Here is a 12,706-nt window from a genome sequence, read left to right on the forward strand (position 1 = left end):
GGCCAATGCACTGTAGCCATACACTGAGGACTGTGTAGTTTTGGGTTCCTAGGAGTCTGTCTGGAAACTCTGCAGGGCGGCCCACTCATGTCCTCATATATTCTGCTGTAGTAATCAATTCTGGAGCTCATGACACTAGCAGAAAGGATGTCCTTTGGATTAGAATCAATAGGACCCATATTCCTTTCCTGTTTGACTCTGATCATCTGTGGAATGCATAGGTTTTGGGGCATTAGGAAAAAGCAGATGGTGATGGATCAGGGGTGGAAATCAAACGGAGACACTGCAAGGTTGCTAGTTCCGTAGACCAGTATGAGTCTTGGAGACATTACAAGTGAGCCACTTCTAATGCATCATGGTGAGTAGATTTGTTGTGCAATCCATTAATTTTCGACGATCACTAGAGTATGTGATGTATATTTGTGTGGCTTCTGTTTAGACATGGGACCCCATTTTGTTATCTGTCCATGGAGGAGGAAAAGTAAGAGGCCAGTTTTACTATGTTAAATCGTTAAAAAGGAAAGAGATGAACCAACCACTGAAGAACCATCAACACAAAACTACCTTCGCTTCATTGGCTCCTCAGCCAAGCACATACAAAACTAGAATGAACAAGGAAATGTAAACCAAGGTATTTCAAGTGACAACATAGCTGTGCTGGAGGTAGCTGGTGAAGCGCCTCAGGCAACAATGTACAACACAGTTGACAAGCATAGACCTGCTAAATTAGCAGCGGGAAACACAGACCTATGCACTACCCTTTACTTATGTAGGATAATGATTAAAGATATCTCTTAACGAGACTTGTAGATTTGATTGTCTTTAGAGGAGCCTAAAAATTATTCTGCATAGTTACCCCACAGAAGCCAACCAGGTTTCTTCAGTACATCACTAAGGGGCATATGTATCAACATCTCCATTTGCGATTCTCAAATAACGATTTTTTGAGAATCGCTATTTGAGAATTGCAAAACGAAATGTATCTAAAAATTCGCACAAATTTTGCGAATTCTTAAAATTCCTTAATTGCGATTAGCAAATTGCGAAATCGCAATTAAGGAATACCTTCCCATTCATTCCTATGGGCCAGGAGGCCCATAGCAATGAATGGGAAGTCTTTCTCAATTTGCGAATCACTATTTGCTAATCGCAAATTGAGAATATTTTCAAAGGTGCAAGGGTGTCATGATGACACCCTGATGCACCCCTGAAATCAGCATGTGTGCGCATATGGCGCACATACATGCCCTAAGGACATGTATGTGCGCCACATGGCACTTTGAAAAATGCCAATAAGTGCAGTTTTCAAAGAAATCGCAAATTACCACCAACTTGAAGTTGGTGGTAATTTGTGATTTCTTAAGGAGACATCGCACAACTTGGGTGCGTCTTACATAGCATTTACGGAATCGCAATTTGCGATTTCTTAAATGCTTACGCAAACTTAAGAAATCGCAAAATTAGCGATTCCTTAAGAATGCCTCATACATCTCATTTTGCGATTTTGTATTCGCAAACGCTGTTTTTTTGCGATTCGCAGTGTTTGCGAATACAAAATCGTTTGATACATATGCCCCTAAATGAGACTGGAAATTGGAAGGGGGATGTTAATAAGCAGCTTATTTATTGTACCAAAAGGTGAGCATTCAACATAAGGCTACCATGAGCCTGCCACACGCATGTTTGTGATTTGTCTGGTGCACAGGTTCTTCCATTTAGTAACCAGTTAGTAACACAGTATGTGAATCGGCTAAATGTTAATATTCATATAGTAAAACGCGTAGTTCTTTTAGTGTCAATGAAAATGCTTCTCCTCCTAAAATGCCAGTTGCAGAATGAATGTTTTCAACATGTACGAAATCAGCAAATTTAACTTTGGCAACCTTTGCAAAAGTACAAAATATAGGTTTAGTGAGAAACAAAACCTGAGGGACATTTCTCCCACAGAAATTTTAATGTTTTGCTGGAAAAATCTCCCACAAAAATGTGTTTTTGCAAACATTTAGGCCGTAGGTTCAGTAGTGTGAAGTCTAACAGCTAGGGTAGTCGACCTTGAAGCTGGGAAACAGGGTTCGAGTCTCGGAAGGGACGCTCAACATTCTGTGATTTTGGGCAAATCCCTTCCGGTGCCTAACAAAATGAATGTGTCTATCTGTAACGCATCATGTTAAACGTTCTGATACCTTCGGGTTGAGTTTGCGCTATATAAAACTCCCCCAAAAATAAATTAATGCTATGTCGGAGCATCTAATCATTAGATAGGAAGGGGTAGAGCAGGATTTCATTGGAATCCCTAACCCACCTAACTAGAGACTGGGAGAGAAGTTCTGCAACTGAAGCAGACATGGCTCAGCAGCAGGACTTCAGCAATGGGTCACAAATATCTCAAGACAACAGCAGATGTGCCCAGAGATCTCTTATCTCCCAGGGGTTTCAAGTACATGCACATGTATGTGGTTTGGCTAATAAAGTGCTGTTCAGCACGTGAGGGGTGTGGTGGCAAGGAAAGGATGTTTGTCAGCTAAAGTGAGATTTCTCCTGTCCTGCAGAGTCAATATTTTATAAGCAGCTGATTATGTCAGTCACTAAGATTTGGATACGGCTGAGGGTGGAAAAGTTCATCTGACGACAGCATTCAGCTGACTGGACACAGCTTGGATTACACAACCTGTAGTATCCACTGGGCGACCTTGCATTTGTCAGTGCCGGCAAAACAGCACCAAGTCATATTTTTACCCACTTGCTGTCAAGAGCAGTCTGGTGTTTTTCCAGAGCCATATTAAGGAGTCATAGGATCCTGGGCACAGGAATATGTTCAGGCCCCCATTGTAAAATTTCGATTTAGTAGGCTACAGATATACAGATATACGATAGATTGCAATGTAAGCTCACAAACATTGAAAAAGAGATTATTTTAATTTCTGCACAACAAATGGTATATTTCAGGTCTTTCAGGAACAGTTTATGTGAACTATACATTTTATAAACTTATGGAATAATATAAAAAAAATGTAGGCTAAATTGTTTATATTTATTTATTGATACATAATAGCTCTTAGAAATTAATTGCTGTAGAGGCCTATTGGTTAGAGTCGTGCTCAGAGCCCTTACACGTGTACATTGTGATCCAGCTTCCAGTTTGTTAATGCATATAAAAAATACACATGATTACACAGACTCTGGTTAGCATTTTGTACAGTGTCTGTAGGACAGACATCAGTGCTCCAGATTCTGAAGTGGTACTTCTAAAAGTTGAGAGTAAAATGATTTCCCATGGAGTAAAAATGATACTCTGATTCCGTACTGGAGGATTTTTAAGCAGGCAAACTATCATCTTAAGGGAAGGTACTAGACAACTCCAAGAACACATGGAGTAGAAACACCGCCTCTAAAATCAGCAGTCAGGATTCAGAACAACCTGGGACATATAACCCACCTCATCCAACATCACTCTCTAAGTGGATTAGGACAGAAAATCTGCATTAATGCTGCTTGACCTCTCTGCAGCAGATGTCATTATGGAGCAAAGAATACTCTCAGAAAAGCTGAAGAATTGTACTAGAAGATACAAATTGGTTCAGTGGAATGATCTTTGACTGGTGCCATGTGTTATAGCCTAGAGACCACCACTGTCTTGCTTGTCGTTGAATATTTATGTACACCCAATGGCACAGTTTATCGAAGAAATAATACCATGCAAGGTTCCAAGTAAATACCAATGTATTACAACTCCACTTCGAGCTGTAGGACTACTCAGACAGGAGGACACTAGAATCATTGTATACTTGGATCACATTGTTGAATCAATGAAGGAGGATTTAATATCCATGAATGAAGACTCGATTGAAATCCTAGTGATGAAAGGGATTCAAAGAGATTCTTTGCCCTTCGCTTTGAAACACCTTCAATAACATCAGGAAAGGTAAGCAAGCTAGGAATTGCATTTCATGCCTAGCTCTCTTTCACACTGCAAGTCAACCCTGTGTTCAGAGGAGTTAATTAGCTACTTTCAATCTTCTGCAAAATTCTTCTTCAAGTCCAAACCGAGCACCATGGGAGCTCATGATTGAGTTGGTCATGGGATCCCTTGGCTATTGCAAAGCCATCTACTCATGGCTCTCAAAGAAGCAACTTGACAGGCTCCAAAGGCGAAAAAGGCAGGTGCCAGAAGTTTCCCCGAACCCTTGCAAATGTGAACAAAGCACTTCACTGGCTCCTGATGAATGCAGCTTTATGGCCCTATTTGGGGCCTCTCTTACAATATTTTGCCGGAGGGCAGCGCCGCAAGCCTTCCTACTGTACTGTCCTACAGCAAAAGAAAAGGGCAGGAATGCATCGTATCTGATACTGCGCATTCCTGTCCTCTTTCCCTGCGATAGTGCTCAATAGGGTGCCATGTGCCAATGCAGGCACCCTTGCACCATGGTGCAAGGGTGCCTGCATTGTAGGTATGAATGTTTGTATGCAGGAAGGGACACCATTACAATCAATAGAGGGGATTAACTATTTCTAGAAAGGCAGCACACATAGAAAGAGGAAAAAATAGGGAGAAGTAATGTTACTTCTTCTCGTTGTGCCTCCCCTATACCTCCCCTGGGGAGGCGTAGGCTTTTGACGCATTCCCAGATTTATAGCTTGGTATTAATCTGGGAATGTGTCAAATGCCAGGGAACTTACATGGGAACACCCACCGTAATGCCCATGGCACGCCTCCCCATCGTAGTGTGAGGCAATGTAGAGACGTGCACTGCCTTGCCTCAATCCATATCTACAAGTCCATGAAATGCCATGCAGGGTGGCCCTACATGACCTTGTAGATATGGCTAAGCCCTGTGTGCCACCGGATTATCACAAAATGTCCCACCCCCCTCCAGCATTGATTCCTGCCTCCCAGCTGTCCAGCCCTCCCCTTCACACTACATATGGCGTCTGCTGCGCGGTGAAAGGAGCAACCTCACTGACCTTGTAAGTGAAGTGCTTCACTTCCCGTGGACCTCCGCTGAAGTAGCTGCTGCCCCTGACCCTAGCTGGTCAGAGTTCGAGGTCCTCCTCCACCTGCAGGCACTTGCCTGCGCCTCATCCCTGGTGGTCCAGTGTGGAGCTTCTGCTCTGCCGCTGCTCTGTCCTTCGTCTCTCCGCCTTCTGATCTCTTTTTTCTTCTCTTTTTCGTTTTTTTCACTTTTTCCACTTTTTCTACTCTTCTACCAGCTCTCTTGTCTCTTTTTTTGCACCATTTTTCCCGTGCCCCTGCCTCTGCTCTCCTCTGCGGCCCTCCCATCCAGGGCTGATTCCTGCTTCCCGCTTTCCCGCCTCCCAGCTGTCCAGCCCGCTCCCTCACACTACATAAGACGGCTGCTGTGCAGCCGCACAGTGGGCACGCCACTGGCGCACCAAAGGCAAGCACGTCTGCACCCGCCCATGCCTAGACCACGCCCAGCTCCACAAATCCTCGTTCTCAAACCTCCACTGCTACGACGCAAGCACCCTCTAGATTCTCAACACCAGACGCCACACCGCCTGCCACTGGGCATCGCCGATGGACACCCAAGGCCCTTTTTCCTGCCGGATCTGCTGCTGCACTTTTGCCTGCCACTGCACACCAGCCTCACCCACCACACAACTGACAAAAATTGGACCCGGATGCCTTAACTGCCTCCTGCTCAACACATGCTACCGCCACAAACTCACCATGGAGATCTGGGACCTGCTCCACTCCATCGACCCCGGCACTGCCTTCCTCACAGAAACCTGGATGAACTCCACCTCTGCTTCAGACATCGCCACAGCCATCCCGGACGGCTACAAGATCATCAAAAAGGATCGCATCCACAAACAGGGGGGAGTCATCGCCATCATACACAAAAGCACCCTCCGCCTCACCATCCACGCAGGCGACCTCTCAGCCAACATTGAGCACCTCCGCTACCAGGTCCAGATCAACTCTAACACCACCCTCTGAGACACCCTCATCTACAGACCCCCCGGAATCTACCCACCCTTCAGCGATTCCATCACCAACTTCATCACACACCACGCTATCGCCTCCACAGACTACATCCTCCTAAACTTTCACCAGGACAACTCCTTCAACAAAAACACTTCGTCCCTGCTGGAGAACCTTGCCACCCTCAGATTCGAACCTTGCCATCTCCCCAACCCACTCAGCAGGACACATGCTTGACCCCATCTTCTCCGCCAGCAACAACATCACCTTCAGCCACACCACCAAGCTCCAATGGACCGACTACTGCTGCGCCCACTTCACCTTCACCAAACCCACCGTACACCACCACGCCCACAGCTACCCTCGTAGAAGCTGGAACAAGGTCACCGAAGAACAGCTCTCCACCGCCCTGAGCAAAAGCCCTCCACCGACATCCACAGACACCAATAGCAAGCAACACCCCAAGGAAGCCAGCTGGTTCTCTCCTGCCCGTCACAAGTCCAGACGCACCTGTAGATGGCTTGAGAAGAGATGGAGGAGCAGAAAGACCACTCAGCCTTCAATACTGCTGCCACCGCATACCACCACCTCATCAGAACAAAGAAGCAAGCGGCCCTACAAGAAAGGATCAATGCTAACGCACTCAACAAGGAACTTTTCGCTGTAGTCAAACAATTTGCCAGACCCAGAGAGCAGACATCCCCCTCCCAAGACCTCTGCCACAACCTTGGCACCTACTGCCACCTAAAGATCAAGGAGATATATAACAGCTTTGAGATCCTCAATACCCAAGTCCCTCCCTCCCACCCCACCCACAACCACTGCACCCTACTATGCCGACCCCCAACAGGCCCTTCTCAGCTGGGCCCCCCTCACAGAGGACGACGCCCTCAAGACCATGAAGAGCATCCACTCCAGAGCACCTTCGGACCCCTGCCCACATCACATCTTCAACACCATTGCCCCCCTCTACCACACCATTAACTGCTCCATCAACTCCGCCACCTAACTGGAAGACTGGAAACACGGAGAGATCAGCCCCCTGCTGAAGAAACCCTCTGCCGACCCGACGGACCTCAAGAACTTCAGACCCATTTCTCTTCTCCCCTTCCCAGCCAAGGTTATCAAGAATGCCATCAACGTCCAACTTTCCGAGTTCATTGAAACAAACCACATGCTGGACCTCTCCCAATCTGGCTTGTGAAGCAGCCACAGTACCGAGACCACCCTCCTCGCTGCCAGACATGACGTCCGTGCCCTCCTCGACCGAGGCGAACTTGCAGCCCTCTCTTGGTCGCCTTCGATACTGTCTCTCACCGCACCTTATGCTCAAGACTCCATGACACCGGCACCCACGACAAAGCCCTGAAATTGATACGCTCCTTCCTCACTAGCCGAACACAGAGAGTCAGACTACCTCAGTTCCTCTTGGAACCCACAGAGATCAGCTGCAGAGTGCCTCAGGGCTCCTCCTTGAGCCCCACGCTTTTCAAAATCTACATGGCCCTGTTCGCAGCCATCGTTCGGAACCACAGACTCAACATCGTCTCCTGCACCGACGACTCCCAGCTGATTCTCTCCCTCACCAACGAACCCACAGTCGCTAAGAACAACTTTCACGATAGGAGGAAGGCTGTTGTCACCTGGATGAAGAACAGCTACCTCAAGCTCAACTCAGAGAAGACCGAAGAGCTCATCCTGTGCTCCACTTCCTCTGCCTGGGACAGCTCCTGGTGGCCCGCAGCACTTGAAACCTCTCCACCTACAGACCACATGCGTAACCTTGGCATCATTCTGGAATCCTCGCTCACTATGAGCTGCCAGATCAACGCCATCTTATCATCCTGCTTCCAAATGCTACGTCTGCCCCGATAGATCTTTAAATGGGTCTCCACCAAGTCCAGAAAGACGGTCCTCCAAGCACTTGTCTGCAGCAGAATCAACTATGTCAACGCACTCTACGCCGGCATCACCCAGAAACTCCTCAAGAAACTGCAGAACATCTGGAACGCCTCTGCCAGATTTATCTTCTACATCCCCCTCCACAACCCCATCACCAGCAACTTAAGAGACCTCCACTGGCTCACAGTCAACAAATGAATAACCTTCAAGCTCCTCGCACATGCCTACAAAGCCCTACACAATGCTGGACCTGCGTACCTCAACCACTGCCTCACATTCCACGTACCCACCAGACAACTCCGCTCCTCCCAACTGGCCCTGGCCACAGTCCCACGTATCCGCAAGACCACTGTCGGTGGAAGATCCTTCTCCTACCTCGCAGCAAAGACCTGGAACACCCTGCCTCTCCACCTCAGGCAATCACCGTCAGGAAGGACCTCAAGATCTGGCTTTTCGACTGAACCGCAGTGCCTGCGCCGAGACCCTTGCGGGTGAGTAGTGACACTTTACAAGCCATTGGTTGATCAAATAAAGTATGAATCCAGTTGTAATTCACAATTTGCAAAGTTGAAAGAAATGCATGTACACACTCATGCATAAATACATACGCTCCTTGTTAGGTAGCAATGTTGCGCTCCCTTGTGTGGGCTTCTAAATGCCCAATAAGGTGTAAGGGTAAACAGTCCTTGCTGTCACACTTTCATCAAAGGTCCAGCTCAGTTATTGCACCTGAATTGTTCTTATCACAGGGACCTTTGATGCAAACCACAGGCGTAATATGTCAACCTATGTGCGTTAACCTATGTGGTGTAACTTTCCTCTACATCACGCTTTGTAAAATCGTCCTCGTGCATGTCAAACCAGGAACCTCTCAGGCATCAGTTTTTATAAACATTCCGTTCTTTCATCACACCGCCTTGTATGAAGGCTACTGCTCTCATATAGATCATGGAGTGCAAACATCCTCCTGTGTAAAGTCTCTCCGACTTTAAATTCTGCTCTGAAAAATAGGATTTGTGTCATGTCGATTTAACTAAGAAGAAGGTAAATGGTGATGAAGATGGTGAGGATTGATTAGTGGGTTGTGTCCTCTGGATTGTATACAGTGCTTTAACTGGGAAAAAATAAGTGCGGGTACTCATTAAAATGAGCTAGTAGTGTGGTGAGTGGGCGGGGCTAAGGGCAAACGCAATGATATGTTAACATTTCCTTGTTTTGTAATATTTGCAGTTTCCTAATGACATACTGTTATATGTTGTTGTTTGGCACAATACTATATATTCTTGAGCATGAAAGAAACAAGCAGACATGCACACACAAAGCATTCCATACTTTTCCTTATAAAATACCTCCTGATGGTGTCTCGATTCTCTCCATCTTTCCCTCGCTTTTCTCTCACACAAAAACACACAAACACAAGCGGGTACACATAAGCAGACACACAAAGTCTCAAGTGAGATTAAAGTCATTTTGGACTCCTTACCTCCCATTACTTTCTTAATTGCCGTTTTAGTGGGCTGCCTCGATTCCTGTGTTTGCACAAATAGGGACATATTTAAAATAAAGTGATGAAGCATGTTGTTAAGCCAAGAAGGCTAACAACTTGCTTCGTCACTTTAGAAACGCAGGGATGCACCCTATTTAACACAATATGGTGCAACCCTGCATTTCCCCCTGCACTGCCGATAACTTTAGCTGCCAAGGGCCAACGCAGACACTCTTGCACCATAGTGCAAGGGTGCATCTGTTGAGGTGAAGATATGTGCAGGAAGGTCCTCCTTCTGTACATAAACAATCTTTAAACGCCGTTTGTAAATTCTATGTGTGCTGCTTTTTTTTCATGATTGTTTCTGTGCAGGTAGGGGGACCTTCCTGCACATAAACAATCAGTGGTGGTTTGCTGTTTCTATGTGTGCTGCACAATGCAGCACACATGGAAACAGCAAAAACGAGGAGAAATAAACAGTTTGTCCGCGTTTTGCCTGTTTAAAACTAGGGTATCCCTGATCTCTATTTTGGTGCTGCCTCCTATTTACTCTGCTCTTGTAAATAGGGGGCAGCATCAAAATCAATGGGTGTTGCGGTGGCACGCCCACTGCAACACCCATTGCCCTCTCATGCTAAGTACAGCGTGAAAGGGGACCTTATTTACAAGGCAGTGTTAAGCCATGTTAAGGGGCTCAACGCTGCCTTGTAAATAAGGCGAAGCTGCTATCGCCACCACAACATCACTAAATGTGACGTTGTGGTGACGATAGGGGCTTGTAAATATGCCCCATAGTGTGAATGTGATTAACAGCACAGGGCTTGAACGGACCCTGCTCTGTCAAACACAGCGTGGTGGTGAGCACCTGAGCATTATGCAAATGAGCCCATGCTGAATAGTTCAGCGGCTGCTCGGCTCAGGGCTACATAAGCACCTTCACAGATTCCAGAGGACAGGTTCCATTCTGACAGCCTCGTGCTCACCCGCACTAGCAGCCCATAAGTCTACCTTTCTGCAGAATCTGTACTCTCCTTGGCAGTAGAAAAGGGCTGGAACTCAGAGTGATAAAAATAAGAAGTGCCGGTAGCCAGTACCTGTGAGCACTGGCCCATCTCAAGCACTGATCGTATGCATTTTGGGAAGGGGTGACAAAATATATGTCCTTAAGTCTGGGATACCCAGAACATTTATCTATTAAAGAGAGAATGACTGGTCTTAAATATGATCTCGGGGGGGGCATTCAGCGACTAATAATAATTATGTTGGTATCTACCTGGCTCTGCATCGCCAGGGCAGGGGTCTCGGTGCACCCTCTAAAGACACTGAATGGTGTCCCCTTATATATCAGATATAGGAATCAGCGCTCACTCTGGCCAAACCAAGGGGCCTCTCTTCCCGCTTCAAGTTTGAGAAGATTTGGAATAATTTTCGCTGGGATTTTATTAATGCTAATCAAGAGTAATCATATATGGAAATGTATTATTAATTATTAAATGAATTTGGGGAGAGGGAAGCGATGCTGAGTCAGTCTGTGTGAATTGTTGACATATACCTGTTTTGCATTGTGACTTGGAAAAAATAAAAAAGGATTAAAAAAAAATTGTTTTATGTAGTGTGAACATGACCCTCACGGGTATCAGAGGGCTTTACGGTTGTTATGCAATGATACATAAACAATGATATGTATATATTTATATCTTAATGGCAAAGCCCCAACATCCATTATAGTTAAATTACTCTGTAGTCTCTAGATTTATGACATCATCAATCCAACCACACCATGTTCTTCTATGAACCATTATGCCAATAGCTAAATTTGGATGGAGATGACAATAAATAAAAATACGGACAACCCAAGCATAACAGCATAGAATATTGGAACCATTCAAAGACAGTTTCAGGGTTCTTCACTTTATACATTCATTGTACTTTTGTTAAACAGAATTCCTTTTAGTTCCTTTCTGAAAACACATAGGCCAACGTAACATGAAATATGTTTACCGAATAGGACTGTACGATAAAAGTGCATGGCCACTATTGAAAAAACATACAATTCTATATTTTATCATTAAACCAGGGTTGTGCTCGTCCTCTCCTGTGGCCGAAAACTATCCAAACAATGGTGCAGTCTTTTCGTCCGGAAATTGCTACAAATGCATTTCAGATGTTTAAAAGATACAAAAAAGCACAAAAGACGGTCTCTGTTTTACGGACGCTGCACTCACAGGCGGCTCCAGTCCTTACCCAAGACCAGGGTGAATCTATGGAAATGCCCGCATGTCTCCCGAGCCCGGCGTCCTCGGCTGTTTCCTCCCCTTGCAGTTGAACTTGGCTGGTTGCATCCATTACCAGGACACTTGTAGTCCCAGGGCGGTCGCGCCCGGCGAGCGCTTCATCGTACGCTACAATCCTGCCCTCAAAACACGGATTTTCACAATGAGGAGCAAACGCGTCGCCCGGGCACATGTTTGCCTGCTAATTTTACCTGCCCGAGTTCTTGGAATGGCAGCCAAGGCAGAAACCTGAGACAGACGCATGTGCGCGCGTCGGAACGGACTCCTCGGGGATTCCAGTCAAGTCTCAGATGCGAAGTGCAGGGGCCGCGAGAGCGCAGGACAGCCCGAGGAAGCGGCGCCTGCCACGCGCCGCTGCTGCAACTGTGCTCTTGTGCGTTTCAGCGCAGACAGCAGGTATGCAGGCAGGGCACGGTGTAAAATAGCGCGTGCGATTTGACAAAGGCATTTTGCACTTCAATTGAAAAGAATGGGGCTTATTTACGAGCCCCTTGCGCAGACGGTACGTCCCCTTTTCCTATGTTAAAAGTGTCGCACCGGCGGCGGAAAGGGCTTGTAAATAGGCCACAACGTTTCTTGCTATTCTTTCGCACATTTCCTCACAACTTTGTGGGAATAGGAGGAGCTAAAAGTTTATTGAGAGGCTCAGTAGGAGGCAACACAAAAGAATGTGACTGTCGCGTGACGAAGTATAGCTCCCAACAATGCTTTAATTGAATCAAGGAGGTTTAACTCAGAAACAACATCAAAATGCACACATTCAGATTTATCGGGTGCTGGTGTGGGGGATGGAGATGCATCCACCAGTGTTGGAGGAACGAGCATGCGGCCTACCACCGTTCTGGATTACAGACCTCTGCCTGCAGGCTTGTATGCGGGACAGATAACAAATCCAATGTGACCCCTGGCTTCACGGAGGCATGCGGCCTACCACCGTTCTGGATTACAGACCTCTGCCTGCAGGCTTGTATGCGGGACAGATGACAAATCCAATGTGACCCCTGGCTTCACGGAGGCATGCGGCCTACCACCGTTCTGGATTACAGACCTCTGCCTGCAGGCTTGTATGCGGGACAGATA

General features: G+C 46.6%; 1 protein-coding gene across 6 annotated transcripts in view; it reads right to left on the bottom strand.

The window, feature by feature from the left end:
• LPIN1 (lipin 1) overlaps positions 1–11,848 on the bottom strand; it is a 421,902-nt gene extending 410,054 nt beyond the window's left edge. For 2 of the 6 annotated variants that reach the window (XM_085610674.1, XM_085610673.1), the window contains exon 1: positions 11,577–11,848. In XM_085610674.1, the coding sequence (XP_085466800.1) occupies positions 11,577–11,798 (222 nt within the window). In that variant the 5' untranslated portion in view covers positions 11,799–11,848. Of the gene's footprint in view, positions 1–11,557 lie in introns of all 6 variants that reach the window. The other 4 variants (XM_085610676.1, XM_085610675.1, XM_085610681.1 and 1 more) reach the window with 3 other exon arrangements.
• Positions 11,849–12,706: the final 858 nt, after the last annotated feature.

The sequence above is a fragment of the Triturus cristatus genome, chromosome 6 (genome assembly GCF_964204655.1).
Source record: "Triturus cristatus chromosome 6, aTriCri1.1, whole genome shotgun sequence".
NCBI classification, from domain to species: domain Eukaryota; kingdom Metazoa; phylum Chordata; class Amphibia; order Caudata; family Salamandridae; genus Triturus; species Triturus cristatus.